The sequence below is a fragment of the Pinus tabuliformis genome, chromosome 3_2 (genome assembly GCF_031772625.1).
Source record: "Pinus tabuliformis cultivar Carrire ecotype Pingquan chromosome 3_2, CPIR1, whole genome shotgun sequence".
NCBI lineage: Eukaryota > Viridiplantae > Streptophyta > Pinopsida > Pinales > Pinaceae > Pinus > Pinus tabuliformis.
In genome coordinates, this window is record NC_142302.1 from 1063364800 (window position 1) to 1063380163 (window position 15364).

Below are 15364 nucleotides of genomic sequence, written 5' to 3' on the forward strand. Positions count from 1 at the left end.
GCATTAAATACAGTGGGTTGAAAGCAAAAAAAAAAGGGATTATAGCAACATGGTGAAACATTTAAAATAATAAATTCATTATACATTTATAGAAAGGAATATACAGAGACTAAGTGTATATAGAAAAACAAAAAGACAAATAAAAACATAAAAAAAAAAATAGCGTTTTGGACATATTTAATTATAAGTTTGTCAAATCCGAATGGAGAATATAAAACATAATCTTAGGCCATTAGCTTTATCATGGGAAAATGGCAACATCCTTTTCACCAAGATAAGCTCCAGTAAGTGACATGGTAAATATCTATAGTGATGATAACAACAATACGACCTACATATCAATAACATAACTCAAGCATAAATAAGTTTACTACAGTAATAATCGGCTAGAATGAGTAAGTTTGGATTTCATATTATATTATATTTTATATATGTGTGTGTATATTTAAGGAATTAATGCATTTTCTTTACTGGCGAGTTAGGACATCAGTATGGATAATCGCATATAAATTAATGACATTTCATAATTCTTTAAAATTGTAAGGGTTTCTGTACAGTAAGATATTATAGCATTTGATAATTATCATATTTTCGAGAAGAAATTTTTTTGATCTGTAAAAATCAATATTTTGATAATTAAAACTTTAGTGTGGGTAACCAAAAGAAAAGGAATTTCCTTCCCCATAAGTTACACAAGCTTCAAGAAATGAAGCACGGAACATGATCCATAAGTTATCTTTTCTAAGACAATCAAAACCTAAGTAAATAAATTGCCAAGGATGGTATAAAGCAATTTAGACCTGGAGCTAAATTGTTGGATAACATTTATGTTTAAGAATCAACAAAGTGGAGGAAAGTTGTGATGGATATCTATAACAATTTGTGATGGAAGGAAAGTCTCGGGAATAGTGGCAGTTGAAATTTTTAAGTTTTAAGGTAACATGATAGTGGTATCTAGGCTACTTCAAATCACTAAGGAAATAGTGTTGCTCATACTTAGAGGTATCAACTCTACATTAAATGTAGTAAGCATAAATGAGCAAGATTAGAGTCAATTTTAAAAATATGGAAATTTACTAATAAAAAAATGCATTGGCTCCTAAAATATAGAAAAGGAATCTAAACGAATTCTTGGATTCCTTGTACTCATGAAAGCAGAGAGATCAAAATTATTGTGAGTTGCAAACTCATAACACGAGATAATAGAATGGTTTACTAATATACTTATAAATTCCTTGCGATTGAAAGGGTTAAGCTTTTCTCAGATCAAGAGGATAAGAGAATTTTGATTGATTGATAAGAGGGTTAATTGTAAGATCTCATAGGATAAACAAGAAAAGATGCACCCATGAGTGTATATCTATATCTATATCTATATATATATATATATATATATATGCGCCCATGCACCAAATGATATAATTATAAACTACAAGAGAAGATTTGCAATTTGATCATTGTTGCTCTGAAGCTCTTTTTTAGAGTTTTGAGAAAATAGTATATTTTGGATAAGGACAACATAGGAAAATATGTACATATACTTATGCTAAGATACACATCACCAGAGATGTATTTATTAAATATTTTAAAGAGACTGTTGTCCTAATATGAATTGAAGGACTGATGGTGAATATGACTTTTATAGACATAAATGAAGTTTTATTAAACTATGGTTTATAATTAGCATTGGTTTACAAAATCACTATGTCAAGATAACCGCATTAATAAGACTATTGGGCTATTAGGTATGAAAATGCAATAGGGAAGAACCCTTTAGCGAGTGCACCTAAATGAAAAAAAGAGGGGCACATGTAACTCTACACTTCTTAGTCAATAATGCGTAGAATATTAGTTTTGAAAATGCAAGAGAGAAGAGGGGCACATGTAACCCTACACTTCTTAGTCAATAATTCGTAGAATATTAGGTTTGAAAATGCAAGAGAGAAGAACCCTTTAGCTAGTGCACCTAAATGAAAAAACAGAGAGGCACATGTAACCCTATACTTCTTAGTCAATAATTCGTAGAATAAAGGGGATGCAACCCCAAGAAGAGAATTATGAGAAACTGGCAGGTGAGGCGCGTCAAAAAAGAATGGTTGTAAGATCTGGTGACAGTTTTCGTGTTTTTTTTGGTGAATTTAACCATGCCCATACCAATACCGGTTTGTTTCTTTGGATTGTCACATTGGTTTCTTTCCATATGGCCTTGTGCTTTTGGCGTAGGTGACCTACTAAGAAGATTAGAAGGACATGAATAAACAAAGAAACCAACTGAACTATGAAACTTTGATCAAATATTTTTGCATGAAACCGGCAAACAATTAACGTGGAGATGCCTCGGTGACAATAGAAGTAATAATTGTCCTCGAATTTTGATAATGTTATACTGCTACATCTTTTATTTAGAATTTGATGCTGCTTAAAAGATAGATGATGGGTGGAAAAATGATAACAGAACATGATTATTGGCGAATGGTATAAAAAAAATTAATTACTCTCTTTTTAGAAACAAAATTGTTGTTATTAATAAAATTCCGCAGGTCAAATGTAATACTTCCTGCCAAATGGTTATAGCGAAGGGGCAACCAAGTAAGAACTACCTCCTCATTTGCTGATCCCCACATAGAGCATCTCCCCGGTCCTTGGAAGCCCCTCCGCATGAGATCCTTCAATATGAGGATCCTATTATGGCATGTAAGCATTTCAACTTCAATTTTTTTATGATTACTGTTAAATAATCTTTGTTTCTCTGTGAGATTTAACGGACACTGTTGAGGAATGTTCTAAATTCGGGAAATTTTAAGATTGTTTGCACTGCCAAAAAAATTACATCATGATATGTCATTAAAATAAGGCTTGCAATGGCTTAAATAGCGCTTTTCATTTTTCTATTCCGTGGCCATTATCGTTTGCACCTTAGTTTAAAGGTCTCTAATTTTTTGGAAAACCGAACTATTCTTTTAATCTTTCTGTTCAAAGGGATCAACACCGCTGTGATTTGAAGACTAGAATATGTAAAAACTAATTTGTTTGGGGGACGCTTTTAGTGCAGAAACATAAACGGCCACGCGGTAGATCTAGTAGACTGTCAAACCTTTAAAATATTTACTTCAAAAACTATATGGGAATGCCTTCCATTTCCAGGCAGATTATTCAAATGACAGCTTCCAAACTTTATTAGAATTTATTTAGGAGGACGATTGTATAAGTAGCATCCTACATAACATAACTTACTGCATTTTCCATGCAGATGACTATGGTTTGTCGACATCGACTTTATTGAAGTGGTGCGAGGGTTTTCCTTGCAAGTCAATCACGGAGAGAAGTTGACTGCATATACATGCGATTTATTAGGGTAGAAGAGCCCATAGTGACGTTCTGTGTCATCTTGACTTGGCTTGTCCTCGTTGAAAAGGGCGAAGATATAGGTCTCGATGCTACTTCCCGGCCTCTTGGGCGTCCCTGCATTCGATAATACATGGCGGATGAGATTGTTGTTATAAGTCCGAGCATTCTCAATGGTGGCCACATTAATGTTGCCACCCGAAGGCCATCCGCTTTCAGTAACGATGAGTGGGATGTTGTGATATCCCAAATTTTCCATGGCGGAGATAATAGTATCAACAATGGCATCGAACAAGTTGGTGTAGCTCTCTACCACCGGAGACGTGGACTCAAAAAGAGCGTATTCCAGCTTAATGTTTTTCCAGTTGTTGACGAAGCTGAAAAATGGATAGACGTTAGCCATGAAAGGAGCCTCGTTATCTGACAGAAATTGCAGCACAGAACTCATGGTGTCCTTCACCTCGTCTGTGAATGCTCCCTTAGAAGGTGGGTAGGAGTTGCCTATCACAGATTCTGAGGCGTGGGTGGTGGATACCTTGATCTTATTCTGCAGACTGGCCATGTTAAGCGCGGTTTGAATGTTCTTCATGGCAGGAACAAGATACTGAACGTTCTCCTTGCTCTTAAAAACCTCGTTGCCCACTGCAATGTATTTTATATTGGTGGCGGGATAGAAGGGCACAATGTTGTCCTTAACCCAACGGTTTGCTGCGTCTTGGCTAGACGATATTTGCTGCAATATGTTGGTTTCGATTCCCACGATTACCTCGATCCCGGAATTCTCAAAAGCTTTCAGTACACCTGGGCTTCCTTGGAAAATCCTATATTTTCCAATGTTGTTCTCCTTCAGCAAGGTTACTACCTCGTCTGCATGTGGCAAATTGTTTCCGACCATGCCGTTGTTGACTCCTATTTGAGCAGCGTCTGCACAATGAATCGAATTAATGTTAAGAATTGTCCGAAGCGTATTGTTCATGGGACAAAGGATCCCTTTACAGCAAGTATATACATTTTACCATTTTAATTTAATTTTTTCTTAAGGAAACCTATAAACATAACAATGAGAATGTATCCAATTTTACATTCTAACTACAAAAAAGAAAAGAATTGGAAAAATGTTGGGTAATGCTCAACTTACCCGCGAGAATTGAACACAAGATTGCAATACACCCAATCAGCGTGATCTTCATGGCTGCCATTTTTCTCAGAGGAATTGAGAGACATGAAAAATCTACAGGCAGACGTCCAATTTATAAGAAGTTCTATTGTGATGGGTCAAGTGAATGCGCCGCCGCATGCGACTGGCTGCACCGTGCAAGAATGGGTTGGCTGAATTGATTATGGCGCTTTCCTCGTAATTTGTCTGTTTTTTCCATTCCTTCTCAATGCAGATTTTCGACAATTTCTGGTTTTGTCCTCAACTTTCTAGCCGTCCGTCCCCAGTCAAAGTCTTTGGTTATCAAAATGAATGGATTAAGGCACTTTCCTTGCAATGTCTGTTTCAGCTTTCACCACATATCTAGAAGCCGTACAGGCACGGGCACTCTTGTCCTCAACTTTCTAGCCGTCCGTCCGCAGTCAAAGTCTTTGGTTATCAAAATGAATGGATGAAGGCACTTCCCTTGCAATGTCTGTTTCAGCTTTCACCACATGTCTAGAAGACGTACAGGCACGGGCACTCTTGTCCTCAACTTTCTAGCCGTCCGTCCGCAGTCAAAGTCTTTGGTTATCAAAATGAATGGATGAAGGCACTTTCCTTGCAATGTCTGTTTCAGCTTTCACCACATGTCTAGAAGACGTACAGGCACGGGCACTCTTATTCCACATAAATGCACATTGTCAACAGTTTCTTTGTTCGTTTCTTCCTCCAGGTCTCAAAGTCTTCGCATATTAACAAAAATATTTCCACTTTTTGAGTTGGGATTGAGCCAGGGTCGCAGATGCCGCCAAAGCCTAACCATTAACGTTCAACCACTCTAGTGGGCTAAGAACATTCTTCAAACCATTAACGTTCAACCACTTTAGTGGGCTAAGAACATTCTTCGTTTGCAGATATTCCACGCGCAGCTATTCCCTGCATAAGATAACGGCCGGGTCTTCTTGTTGGAAGTACTACACACCTATTAGTTAGAGCATGGGACTACATGCAAGATTCCTTCTACATGATTTACTCCTTGATTTTCTCCTTCTTTAATTCCGTAACTAGTTAGTTCCTCTGCATGATTTACTCCCTGATTTTCTCCTTCTTTAACTCCGCAACTAGTTAGTTCTTCTGCATGATTTGCTTCCTGCTTTGCTCCTTTCACTCCACAAATGGCTAGTTCTCTCCAGAACTTGTTGTAGGTGTTGAGTCTTCTCATTGATCACCACTATGGTGCATTACCTTGGGATCTTCACCCAGTAATGGTATATCATGAGCATTGTTACCTATTTTCTAATGAATCATTCTTTTGTTCTTTCGATTTTCTTTTAGTGTTTTTGTTCTGCAAAGCTATGTGTTCAACCTTTACTAGCTAGATTCATCTGTGCAGGTTTTCTAACACATTTACATGGTATCAGAGCCCACAGGTTTCTAGATAAAAGGTGCACCAGTACTTTATATTGTAGGTATTACAGCTTGGAGATCGAAGATCAACAAAAAAATGGAGTTTCCCAAGCATCGATCCTAACACTGTACAACTATCACGAATGGAAGGACCAAATGGCTCGATACCTTCGTCAAAAAGGGTTGTACAGGATTACCATGGCTGTAGAAGTGGAACCCACTTCAGCCATAGAGAATCCAAGTACCTCAACCGTATGGATGAGGCCCACGGATCCATATGCATGTGCTCTAGAGTTGCTGTTTCATCTATCTGCCTGCAATACTCCCAATGAGATTTGGAAAAAAGTTGAAGAACCCTACGGGAAACAGGATGAGATGAAAGGACATCTGCTTGAAGTGGAGCTGCTATCATTGGATCCACAGAACTATGACAGGATTCAAGACTTCTTCACCAAATATAATGATCTATTGCTGCAACTCAAGGGTTGTGGAATTGACAAATCCAAGGAGGAGAGTTGCCAAATTCTCTCTATTATGTCAAATCTTGGACCAGAATACTCCATCTTTGTGCCTACATTTCATTCAATAAGGCTCACAACAGGTAAATCCTACACTATGCCTTCTCTCAAGGAGTTCATGGAGTCCCTTACTTTTGAGCAAGATAAACTCATTGGCATGGGGAAAAAGAAACCTCCAAAAGCGCATGCACTTGTTGTGCATGATGGCAACCACAATAAAAATCACAGATCTTATTCAAATTTAAAAAATCAACAGCAAAAAGACAAGGGAAAAGTGCATTCCCATCCAAAGAAGGAAGGGTACACCAAGCGCTTCAATGACTCCTCTGGCTCGAGAAATGAGAAAGGGAAGAAAGGAAACAGATGCACCTACTGTCAAAGAGGATTCCATCCAGAATCCTCTTGCATGAAGAAACAAATTGACCAAATGGTAGAAATCCTTCAGAAGCACAACCTTGGGGATCACATCTCTCAGGGCGCCAAGAAGAAAATTGAGGATCCGCCACATGGGAAAGGTAACAATTTTCATGCTTTAATTGCAATTAATTCTTCCCCTGATGCATGGATTATAGATGTTGGTGCATCACATCATATCGCTGTTGCAAAGGAAGTCTATTCCTCTTTGCGTGCATGCCAAGGACCTCCCATCCTCATGGGAGATGACTCACCTATTGAGGTCACCGGAAAAGGTAGAGTGGAACTTTTACATGGAAGCTTTGAAGATGTGCTTCATGTTCTAAAACTTTCGGTAAACTTGCTTTCAGTTTATCAGATCTCTCATTCCGGCACCGGAAAGAGAGTGGAATTCACTCCAGATGCAGTGAACATATATGACCTATATAGCAGCTCCAAAATTGCAATTGGTGAGGTAAACAATGGAGCCAGACTGTATACATTTTCTGAATTTATTGAATCTGAATCCTCCTTATTTCTTACACCTGCTGAAGATAGTAGTATGCTTTGGCACAGAAGGTTTGATCACTTAAATTACAGGTATATGCAGCAGCTAAGCAAGCATGAGATGGTGGAAGGCTTGCCAAATATCAGTTTCTCCAAAGGAGTTTGTGAAGGGTGTGTCCTTGGCAAACATCCTAGAGAAAAGTTTGACACTAGCAAGACTCACAGAGCATCCCCTCCTCTAGATCTGATCCATAGTGATCTCATGGGGCCTTTTCCTCATCCTTCCATCAACAAAGCAAGGTATGTGCTTACATTTATTGATGATTTCTCACGGTATACTTGGGTGTATCTTCTTAGGAACAAATCTAAAGTTTTTGTGCACTTTAAAGATTTCAAAGCACTAGTTGAGACACAGTCAGAGAGAAATATCAAAGCCATCCGTACAAATAATGGTGGGGAATATGTTAACGTAGCACTTAAGAACCTTTGTCTTCAGTCCGGGATACAGTTGGAGTACACAGTTTCGTACACTCCGCAGCAGAACCGAGTTGCTGAGAGAAAGAACCGGTCTCTCAAAGAGATGGCTTCTTGCATATTGCATGCTAAGTCACTGCCTCATAAGATATGGGCTGAAGCACTTAATTGTGCTAACTACATCTAGGCAAACATATCCTCATAGGTTTGTCAAGGATCAGACCCCGTTTGAGGCTTGGAGTGGCACTAAACCAGAGGTCACCCACTTCCATGTTTTCGGCTCCCGAGCATGGGCCAGGATCCCCTCCGAAAATAGGAAAGCTCTTGATCCACAGAGCATTGAGTGCATCTTTGTTAGATACCTTGATGGCATGAAGGGATACTAACTCTTGATTTCCTCTATGGACAAGCTCATCATTGAGCGAAGTGTCAAATTTGAGGAAAGTCTCTCGCGTGCACCTCAATTGCTGCATGCAGACACCTTTTATCTACCTCATGTTCGAGATGATGACTCAGTACACTCAGATGCAGATACAGAGCATGAAGATGCCACAGTAGAGCATGCAGATGAAGAGACAGTCTTTAGATACAAATCCAGTACATGCATATGATGATCCACATCCAAGCCCAGATCGAGCTTCTAGTAGTGAATCAAATTCCCCTGTCATAACTCAGAAAACAAGGAGCTTACGTGAGGTATATGCACAAGAACACCTAGCTGCTAGAAATGGTCTTGTGGGGGATAATTCTGATCTGCAGAGGACTATCTTAGAGTTTATTGAGTCTCCTCTTGTCCTCAATGCCATTGAACCATCACCATCTTGGCATTGTCATTTGGTTCAGTCTTCTGATCCACAGTCTTATGATGAGGCTACTGGACATCCATCTTGGGAGTCCGCCATGGAGGAGGAGTATAACTCTCTCCTCGAGAACCAGACCTGGGATCTGGTTCCCCTTCCTTCAGGAAGGAAACTTGTCCGATGCAAATGGGTCTACAGGACCAAGAGTGCTGCAGATGGGAAAACCACCAAACGGAAAGCAAGGCTAGTAGCTAAAGGCTTCCAAAAAGTGCATGGCATTGATTATGACGAGACCTTTGCTCTAGTAGCGAAGATGGATTCCATACGCCTTACACTTGCCATTGCAGATACCCAGGGGTGGGAAGTACATCAGATGGATGTGAAGGATGCCTTTCTTCATGGAGACCTATCTGAGGAGATCTACATGGAGCTACCACATGGTTTCATTCATGATTCATCTTTGGTCTGCAGACTGAAGAAATCTCTCTACAGCCTTGAGCTTGGTATGCGAAGATGGATTCTTTTCTCTTATCACAAACCTTTGAAAGATGTAAGTCTGATCCAAATGTTTACATGCTCAGGAGACATGATTCTCTTCTTATCTTAGTTTTGTATGTGGATGATCTCCTAATCACCGGCAGTTCGGCTTCAGCCATTGCTACAGTCAAGAGGGCCTTGCATGATAGGTTCTTGATGACGGACATGGGTCCATTACACTTCCTTCTTGGTCTTCAGATCATCCAGGATGCCACATGCATCAAACTCTCTCAGGCTAAGTATGCATGGGATCTCCTCGAGAGATTTCGCATGACTGACTGCAAGCCAACACCGACTCCTTTTCTGTCTGGGGTCCGCCTTGAGGATGGAGGTGCCACTCCATTAATTGACAACACTCTCTACCGACAGTGAGTGGGGATTTTATTGTACCTCACCCACTCCAAACCAGATCTCTCATATACAGTAGGGGTAGTTTCCAGATACATGCAATAGCCGCATGAGCTACGATGGAATGCTGCCAAGCACATCCTTCGATATGTGCAGGGCACCATCACCTTCAGGATTCACTATGTAGTAGGCACTTCATTGAATCTCCTCTGCTTCACAGATTCTGATTGGGCGGGAGATAGCATTGATCGCAAGTCCACCTCCGGATATTCACTTAGTCTAGGATCTGGCCCTATCTATTGGTCGAGAAAGAAGCAGGCTACTATTGTTCTCTCTTCAGCTGAGGCTGAGTACACAGGAGTAGTCAACATCACCATTCATGCTCTGTGGCTATAGCACTTCCTCACTGAGTTGGGCGTCCAGTTCCACCAACCCATTGTCATCTGGTGTGACAACCAGAGCACTCTCAAATTTTGCAGGGATCCAGTACAGAGGCCCATATGCACCACATCAGAGACTTAGTACATGATCGGGTCATTGATTTGTAGTTTTGTCCTTTAGAAGAACAAATTGCATACATCTTCACCAAGACATTCACTAAGCAGAAGTTTCACTTGGAGTGAAAGACATAGTTTCTTAGCAACTGTCTTTTCTTCCTCTTTTCTTTTGATTACACTGTATTTTGAGGGGCGGGTTTTTCGACGAGGTTTTCCCTCTTTCCTCAATTTTAATACAAATTGAACTATATTTTGGGTGACCTTTGGCCTTAGTTACCAGGGCCTATTTTCTATTTTTCCCCATAGTGGTGTTTAGGGGGGGGTGTCTACACACCTACATGCGGAATCTTAGTTAGAGCATGGGACTACATGAAAGATTCCTTATGCATGATTTACTCCTTCTTTAACTCCGCAACTGGTTATTTCTTCTGCATGATTTACTCCCTAATTTGCTCCTTCTTTAACTCCGCAATTGGTTAGTTCTTCTGCATGATTTACTCCCTGATTTGCTCCTTTCACTCCGCAATTGGCTAGTTCTCTCCAGAACTACTTGTAGGTTTTGAGTCTTCTCATTGATCACCACTATGGTGCATTACCTTGGGATCTTCACCCAGTAATGCTATATCATGAGCATTGTAACCTATTTTCCAATGAATCATTCTTTTGTTCTTTCGATTTTCTTTTAGTGTTTTTGCTCTTTAAAGCTGTGTGTTCAACCTTTACTAGCTAGATTCATCCATGCAGGTTTTCTAACACATTTACACTTCCTTCTCGAATCAGTCCATGAAAATCGTAGTAACAACAAAATATAATTTTTTTATTATAAATAGTAATGCAATATGAACTAGGATATGTAGATCCGTTCAAACTATGATTTGGTCAATATAAAAATATGATTCAGGGATGTTATCATTTTTTTATTAAATACTATCATAAATATTTTTATGTTAAATTCTAGAGCAAAATAAGATTCTTGATCCATTCAGATGATAGAAATTACTATTTGAAAAATAAAAATGTATGGGTTGAAATAATGTTGAGATCTTTGAATTCCAATACCATCCATTAGGACATCTTCATTCAATATTCGTTCTAAACTTTGAATGACATTGCTATTAAATGTTTCATCTCACTATAAAAGGTCAAATTGTATACTTGTGAGTTATTATCAATCATTATGCATTGATTGTAATATTAAATATAATGGCATCAGAGAATCTTTTTAATGGCATTTAATGAATAAAACGCTTTCATGGCATTGTTCTAAGTTTCAATCCATCAAAATTGAAAAGTCAAAAGGTTAGATACGGAAGAAAGGGTATTTATGGTAAATCAAAGTTCAATAGAGAGGAAAGTGTCTTTATGAATGGATGAAAGAAATTTTAACATCTATGAAATTAAAAATAGTCTATGTGGTTTTTAGTCTCTTTGCGTTTTTCTTTCTGCAATTTGATCATTTTCTTATTTAAATTAATGATGATTTGACCAACCTTCTAACAGTGTTGTCACTGAAAAGACAATGTCCAAAAGCCAATGTTAATATACTATCGTAACTATCTATGATGTCTCTAAAAGCATCACATTCCAAAATGAAATGTTTTTCTGATTCCACTACCTCAGAAGTGCAAAAAGTACACATTCGTTCTTCCCAAGCTTATTTAGTTCTTTCCCATCGACTTGTTTCACACCGAAGTTGATGCGGTTAGTTCTTAATTGAGCAATAAGAATATTTTCTCTCCATCAAATGCTAGCTCCAATGTACTATTTTTTTTGGATATCACAAGTGGGATTGAATTCCTGTACATAGTCCTTCTTCTTTCTACCTGCTTACGGAACTTTTCGATAGAAAATTTCTTTAACTCCTTGTTATTTGTGGGAGAAGCATTGAGGTAAATATTCCACTTTTGCGTCCATTTGTTGTTTTTTCTCATTCATGATTTCTTTCTTTCGCTCATGCCTTCATTGAAGATAACTTTAGGCTATCTACTTACTCCCATTTCCTCAATTCCTTTTAGGTGCCTTATGGGATGCACCATAGCAGTTGCTTCAATGGGAGATGCACCTATTTTACTCAGCATTATCTCATAAGCAAACAAACTTTTTATTTTGAACTTGCTCATGATCAAGCGTTTTTGGATTTTCTCAATTTGCTTCCATTTTTAGACACAGATGTTTCTAGGCCATAGTTCACACCCATTTAATATCATTGAAAAAACTAGGAGCCCAAAAAGCACTTTAATCATTTTACAATCACATAACTTTTCCTCTCTACATATGTTTTGAAGAGCATATAATGCTTTCCACCCTCTTAAGATTCTCTTCTTTATGCAGTCCTCCCAATTAAGCTTGGTATTGAAATCAATACCGAGGTACTTGTATTCTTTTAATTCTTCAAGAATGTGTCCTATAAATAAGAACGTATGTTGGCTCTTCTTCCTTTCATTTGAGAAAATCATTATTTTGGTCTTGCTAGTATTGACTTGAATCCCCACTACTTTACAAAAATTCTCAAGGGCATATAGGTGCATCTGCAATCTCTGGGCCAATTTAGCAATCAATACAAGGTCATCAACATATAGAAGAATATTTATCACAAACTCCCCCAACCAAGCACTATCCCCACCTTGAAAATTTAACCACTCTTCCAATTTGTCAATATATAAACCAAAAAGAATAGTAGATAAAGGGAAGCCTTACTTGACTTTGATGTCACTTCTAAATATTTCTAAAATGCCTGTTGAAGTTCTAATTTTGACTTTCTTATCTCGTCCTTCTGCTTTTTCTCCTGCACTACCATAGGGCTTACCTAGTCAGATTCTTCCACCAGCTCAATAATCTTGGTTGCAAGCATTTTTTCTAGTTCTATGCAGACCTTTTCCTTGTACTTCAGATTCAAGCGGTAAGGCCTCTGCTTAACCGGCTTCGCGTCAGGTTTTAGGGTGATCCTCATCATCCCTAAATCGCCAAAAATCCCCTTTAAGTCTGTAATCTTGGTCGAGAATAAGTCTTCATACTCGCGGAGTAACTCAACGACCTTATCCATCATGGCATCATCCCAATAGTCACCGAGCGTTGCATACTTCGATTCGACCTTCGTCCTAATGTTTACCTGCTTCGTTTTTAGCGGCATGGTGATGTTAGGATCTTCAATCAATGGTCCTTGAACCTTGCGATAGCCTTCAGTTTCTGGAGTGTTAATTTTTCGTGGATCTTCATCATCCTCCTCAATGTTTACATTGTAACACTCCAGTGCGCAGTTCAGCTAGGTCACCCATTCTAGTTGAAGCACTTCCATTGGCTCCTAGGATATTCTGAAGATAGCTTTCTTTACTGCTTGCAGTGAATCATCAACATTATCCCACCAATGATCCTCAAACGTGAAGGTTAACAAGAATCCTTCATGCAAGATATCTGATTCACTCATGCCATGGTGGAGCTCCATCTTAGTATACCAATTCATGGGTATGATATCCAGGGTATGACAGAATAGGTGCACCCACTTAGGTTGTGGCTCTTCCCCGTAGACCTTGGTCCATTTCGTGAGGTGTACACGTCGATCATCCCATCCATCATACTTGTCTGTTAGTCGCATTTGAGGCATCCCAAATCGCAAGCGCATCATCCTTTTGCATTCACGCCAGTCCTCAATTCTTCTTTGATGTGTACCCCACCATCTTGCGGGTGTGGTGCACAGTACCCATTTCAAAGCATTGAAACGTTGTTGTTCCGGTAATTCTATTTCAAATTTGTTCAAGAAATCATCCAGAAAGCTCAACCCGTCATACATAGGAAGGTCTCTTACCTCTATTGCCACGCAGTGTAGTGACCTTGTCATCATGTTATAGTTGAATGTGGTTACCTCATGTAACCAATTCTACCATCATTCTATTTCCTCGTTTGAATCTGAGGTGCACGAGCTTTCGCACTGCCACGAGAGTCTGCCATCCACTGTTGGATTCACCCAGTCCTGCTCCTGCACAATTATCTTGTAGCTACAGTATAGATTTTAGTCGCTATTGTAGTCACGCACTGGCTCTGTGTAATGCGATCCTTTCACAGGGTCTCAAGGTACCACTACACACAGTGAATTTTTCTAAAAAATAATCTTGTGCTTCTTTAGATTTATCACTCCTTTCATATCAGTGGCCCAATATATTCCCAATAGCGCAGGATAGGGATTTTTGTCATCAAAAATCTCTATCACTTCGAAATCTGAAACTGCACTCGCACCTTCAATATCTACCATTATTCCCTACAATCTTCCCACAGGTAGGATCTTTTGTTGGTTCATCAGTCGTAATCAAATAGGAGACGATTGCAATGCATGCCTGCCCATGAACTCCTACGTCTGCTTTAGTAGGATGTTCCTGCCTGATCCTAGATCCAAAATCTCTTGATCCATTTCATATTCCCCAATCTGCGCAATTAATCTCATCTCTCTTCTTGTTCTTGTTGTGTGCTTCCCAAGCTTCTGGACTATGTGTGGTTCTCCTGGCGTGTTTCCGACACATCTAGTGATGAGTTCTTGCAGTCCCTTCACAACTTTGTTGTCATGCAACATCTTCATGCATGTCTCCAAAAATGTAGTGAGCATTGATGGGTCCATTTCCGGTTCCAGTTTGTCTTTACTTCCTGAAGTGGAGGCATCTGCGAAGCTCTTCTTAGCTTCGATGAATGTTTCCTTAGTGTGCTGTAGATCAAATTATAGTTCCTTTGTTGGAGTCTTGGGAACCCAAGCACTTTCTTCGGGTTGCTTTCCTTTGTCATCTCTTGTCGTGATACCACTTTGGAGCACGATATTTACATTTGAGTCTTCCTCGCGTGGCTCAGACCTCATCATTTGTAGGTTCTGAGTCAGGGGAGGTTGTAGTGCTCCTTTATCATGCAACCTCGGTATCACCATGGGACAATCCTCTGTCTCATGATCAAATTGGGTACAATATAAGCATGATGGTCTCGTTGGATTTGTACATTCGTGGGAATAAAGCCCTAGCCCTCTACAATTGTAACATATTAGCTGTTCGCGGCCTCTTCCTAGTCCCATTCCACCTCGACCTTGTCTGCGCCCCTGAAATCCTGTGTGTGCCATACCTGCATTTAGATTGAGAGCCCGTGTTTTGGTCTGAACTCTGTAGGTAGCAGTCTGATCCATCATCAGTTCATAACTTCTACAGGTGCGCTCATCATGGCTTGCTGACCTACAAAAATTACAGAACAACTGTTGGGAATTTTGCATATACTTCTGAAATAGATGGAAGTTATCCATATCATGCTTCCCTCTTATCTGACAAATCACGCACCATAACGTAGGCACCGCGCTCCGTCTTGCTTGTTCCTCCGGTCTCAATGGAATTGGTCCTCCTCCCGCCAAGTAGTTCGTGAAGAATAGACAATGGTCCT

At 39.4% G+C, this 15364-nt stretch overlaps 1 protein-coding gene across 1 annotated transcript; it reads right to left on the reverse strand.

Annotated features, from left to right (window-relative positions):
• Nucleotides 1-3149: 3149 nt before the first annotated feature.
• On the reverse strand, nt 3150-4632 carry LOC149184287 (glucan endo-1,3-beta-glucosidase-like). The gene is made up of 2 exons (XM_089417431.1): nt 4484-4632; nt 3150-4269 (listed from the first exon to the last, which is right to left on the reverse strand). Exons 1-2 carry the CDS (start codon nt 4542-4544, stop codon nt 3314-3316), a joined length of 1017 nt encoding a protein of 338 aa, XP_089273557.1. The 5' UTR covers nt 4545-4632; the 3' UTR covers nt 3150-3313.
• Nucleotides 4633-15364: the final 10732 nt, after the last annotated feature.